The 4510-nt window shown below is 35.6% G+C and overlaps 1 protein-coding gene across 1 annotated transcript; it reads right to left on the minus strand.

The window, feature by feature from the left end:
* Positions 1–764: 764 nt before the first annotated feature.
* Positions 765–995, minus strand: LOC102835425 (zinc finger protein 706-like). Its single transcript, XM_006876695.1, has one exon. The coding sequence runs from the start codon at positions 993–995 to the stop codon at positions 765–767; it is 231 nt and encodes a 76-aa protein (XP_006876757.1).
* Between the last annotated feature and the right edge of the window lie 3515 nt (positions 996–4510).

The raw sequence follows: 4510 nt of genomic DNA on the forward strand, positions 1-4510 counted from the left end.
TTGCTTTTGCTATGATCCACACCATCAAATGTCTTTGTATAGTCAATAAAACACAAATAAACATCTTTCTGATATTCTTTCTTTTTAGTCAAGACCCATCTTACATCAGCTATGATATCACTTCATTCACATCCTCTTCTGAATATGCTTTGAATTTCTGATAGCTCCTTATAGATGCAGCAACCAATTTTGAATTTTCTGAGTAAAATTTTACTTGCCCATACTCAGTTGGATCAACCTTTTTTGGACTGGGCACATATATGGATGTCTTCCAATTAACTGGCCAGGTAGCAGACTTCCAAAGTTCTTGGCATAGAATGATGAACAATTTCAGCATTATAACAGTTTGTTCAAACATTTTACTTTGTGTTTCATCAAATCCTGGAACCTTGTTTTTGCCAATACTTTCAGTACAAATTTGACTTTCTCTCGAATACCATTCATTCTTTTTTTTTTTGTAAAATCAAAGTACTACTTTATTAAATGAGCTATTTTACAAAATATGAACATCAATATAATTACAATTGTAAAAATTTTTTATAACAAGGATGGACTGATTTCAGATTTCCAAATCAGAGTCAACTGTACATCTACACAGAATTGTCTTTGCATGAAGCCCAAAAAGGAACAGCATAAAAATGAGTGTTTCTGTAGCCCCTTTATTTTTGCTGATCAACAGTTTGTTAGAAAAGCAGCTGCAGGTTTGTTACCTAAGGTCTGAGACAGAAGAGTCAAAGGTGTCATGAATTCACCTGTAAACAACTTTATGCTTGAACATCAGCCAATTCTGGAGGAAGTGGAGTCTTGGGATGTTTGCTCTCAAAGTGCTGCTTAAAGGTCTTAGGATCTGGCATTTGTGTCCTACAGACAGTACAGGTATATATCAAAGCAGCTTTAGCAACAGCCTTTTGGTCATGTCCTTGTTTCTTCTTTTGTCCATCTTGCTTTTTGGCATTTTTCTGCTGAGACTGAATCTTCTTCTGCCCATGAGCCATATCTGGGCTGGGACAGTCCTGCGGAGAGACAGCGCAGCGTGTGAGGGGCAGGGGAGGTCGCTGGAGGGACAGGAAGGGGGTAGCGCCACCAGCACTGCTTCAGCCTCCTCCACCCACCAAAGAGGGGAAAGAGGAGCTACCATTCATTCTTGATCAACTTTTACCTCTTGAATTGGTTGAGCAGCAATCAATTATTTTTGGAACACTAAATCTGTATTCCTTCTATCTTCTTTTGAAGCTTCCTGTATCATTTGATATTTTTGCCCATAGAAACCTTCAATATTGAAAGTCAAAGCTTGAATTTTTTTTCTGCAGTTCCTTTAAGTTCAGAAATGCTGAATTTTTTCTTCCTTATGGCTTTTCTAGCTCCAAGTCTTTGCTTATTTGATTATAATACTTGATTTTATCTTCTTGATAAAATCAAGAAGCTGACCTTTGAAGTGTTCTGTTCAGCTCTTTTACTTCATTATTTCTTCCAGTTGCTTTAGCTTCTCTAAGCTCAAGAGGAAGTTTCAGAGTCTCTTCTAGCCCCCACATTGGTCTTTTCTTTCCTTCCTGTCTTTCTTTTTATTGTGAATTTAGTGCAGGTTTATAGACAAGATCATCAGCTCTACATTCAACAAGTAATACACTTTGTTTCATCTCAATGATCACAATTTCCTGCCTGCAATAACAGTCATATTACTCCCTTACTATGGTTCTCCATTTACATATTCTATTTCACAAAAGAACAAAGCAAAAATATTTGATGCATACATACAAAATACAGAATATATATTCATTGAAATATCCAAAAGACACATTCTACAAGCCAATCATCTGCCCTCAAGCGCACAGCCTTACTCAGTCCTTAGAGATCACAGATTCACTGTCTCTGCTTTCTTCATGAATGATGTTCATGATGTCATCTTCAATTCTTCTGAGGTTTGGTCATTGTCTCACGCATCAAATATATTTTTGTGATGATCTCTAAAATCAGGTGTTACATATTCAAGATCATGTTTTGGCTTTGTTGGATTTATCTTATATGAGCCTTAGCATATGTGCAATTGATGGTATATTCCATAGTCAATCCTGAACATTTTTTGGCTGATGACATTGAGCTTCTTCATAGTTTCTTCCCGCAGACACAGTCAATCTGATTTCTGTATTCCATGTGGTGAGAGCCACACCTTGTATATTGTTTTAAAAAAATGCATTGGTTTTACAATAATCTATCATGCAACTCCAACATCATTTCTATTGCCAAAGCCATATTTTCCAATTACTGATTTCTTTGTTTTTGTGTGTAACTTTCACATCCCAACCAGTAATTACCAATGTATCTTGAATACATATTTGATTGGTTTCAGACTGAAGAAGTTGGTAGAATTCTTCAATTTCAACATTACTAGCTCTACTGGTTTATGTATAAATTTGAATAATAGTGATATTAATTGATCTTCCTTGTAGGCATATGGATATTATCTTATCACAGATATCATTGCACTTCAAGATATATCTTGAAATGCTATTTTTGGTGATGAATGTGACATCATTCTTCTTTAATTTCTTGTTCCTGGTGTAGAAAATCTCATGATTGTCCAATTCAAAATGACCAATACTAGTAATTTCAGATAAAGTAAGACTCCTGGATTAAAACAATACAAATTGAAATGTTTCAAATTGATGCAGCTCTTTAGGCACTCACCAATCACAAGAATTTTGTAAAATAGCTTCCTTCTTAACTTATTTAAAAATAATATGTTTATACTCGTTTCAGAAAAAGTGACTGAGCAGAATGTGAGTCATTGAATGATATCATTAACATCACATGCAAGTAAACTTTTTCTGAAACTAATTATAAATTTTTTACAGCAGCACATGTACACTAAGCTGCCAGAAATTCAAACCAGATTCAGAAGAAGACATGGAATGAGGGATATCAGTGATGACATCAGATAGATATTGAATAAAGGCAGAAAATACCAGAAAGATGTTTACTTGTTCTTTATGGACGATGCAAAAGCATTTGCCTGTGTGTGTCATAACAAACTGTAGATAACATTGTGAAGAATGAGTCTTCCAGAATACTTAATCATGCTTATAAAAGAACCTCTGTTTAGACCAGAAGGCAATTGTTTGACTAAAACAAGAAAATAGTGAATGATTTAAAATCAGAAAAGTGTAAACCAGGCATTTATTCTTTAACCATTTCTATTCAGTCTGTATACTGAGCAAATCATTCTGTAAGCTGAAATACATGAAGTAGAATGTGGCATCAGGATTGTACGAAGACTCATTAACAACCTGTGATAGCCAGATGACACAACCTTGCTGACTGAAAGCAGAGAAGACCTAAAACACTGACAGATGAAAATCAAAGACTACAGAGTCCTGTAAGAATTGCGCTTTGATGTAAAGAAAACAAAAACCTTCACAAGAAGACTAATAAATATAATTACTACTAAGGTCAGCAGTTCCAAACTACCAGCGGTTCCATGGGAGAAAGATGAGACGTTCTGCTCCCGTAAAGATTTACAGCCTCGGAAATCCTGTACAGGGTCGCTATGAGTCAGAACCGACTCCACGACACATAACAACAACAACAACAATGGAGAAAAGATTGAAGTTGTAGAGTACTTCATGATGATTGGATTCAAAATCCACACTCATGGAATCAAAAGTCACAACTGCTTTAAAAGGCCTCTTCTAAGTGTTGAAGAGCAAAGATGTCAGTTTGAGCGTGCTCCTGATATAAGCCATGGTATTTTCAATTGCCTCATATTCATGTGAATTTAGACAATGAATAAGGAAGACACTAATAGAATTGACACATTTGAATTATAGTGCTGGACTAGAATATTAAAAGAATAACAAATCTGTGCTTGAAAAAGTATGGCAAGTGTGCAACTTTGAAGCTTAGATGACGAGAATGTGTATCTTTGGACATATTGTCAGGAGGGTCAGTACTTAGCTGAAAACATCATGTTTGATAAAGTGAAGGGTTATCAAAAAAAGAGGAAAACCCCCAAGAAGATGGAATGACACAGTGTCAGCAACAAAATGCTAAAATAGTTAAACAATTGTGAGGATAAGGCCAGTTTGAGCAGTTTCTTTTTGGTGTGCATAGGGTTGCTGTGATTCAAAATACAACTTTGTTCAACTTACATTGTTACGGTCAACTCTATACTCAGGAGGCAGCTTTTCTCCACTCACATTCTGAGCACCTTCCAATGTGAGGGGCTTATCTTCTGGCACTAGTATCTGATAATGTTCTGTTGCTATTCATAAGATTTTCAGTTTCTAACCATTCAGAATTTTTTCCAAGTTTGTCTTAGTCTGGAAGTTCCTCTTCAACCTGTCCACCACTGGTTACCCTTCTGTTATTTATAATACCAGCGACATCCCTTTCTGCATCATACTAATACACAATTCACCAGAGTAAGACAAACTGACAGACAAGTGTCTGTCACAAAAGATATTTCAATTCAAGAAGGAAAAGAATAAGAGACACTGTCATAGATTTTTAAAAA

The sequence above is a fragment of the Chrysochloris asiatica genome, unplaced genomic scaffold, assembly GCF_000296735.1.
Source record: "Chrysochloris asiatica unplaced genomic scaffold, ChrAsi1.0 scaffold00405, whole genome shotgun sequence".
NCBI classification, from domain to species: domain Eukaryota; kingdom Metazoa; phylum Chordata; class Mammalia; order Afrosoricida; family Chrysochloridae; genus Chrysochloris; species Chrysochloris asiatica.

Coding starts and splice junctions, on each gene's coding strand:
- LOC102835425 (XM_006876695.1), bottom strand. CDS start 995: ATGGCTCATGGGCAGAAGAAGATTCAGTCTCAGCAGAAAAATGCCAAA.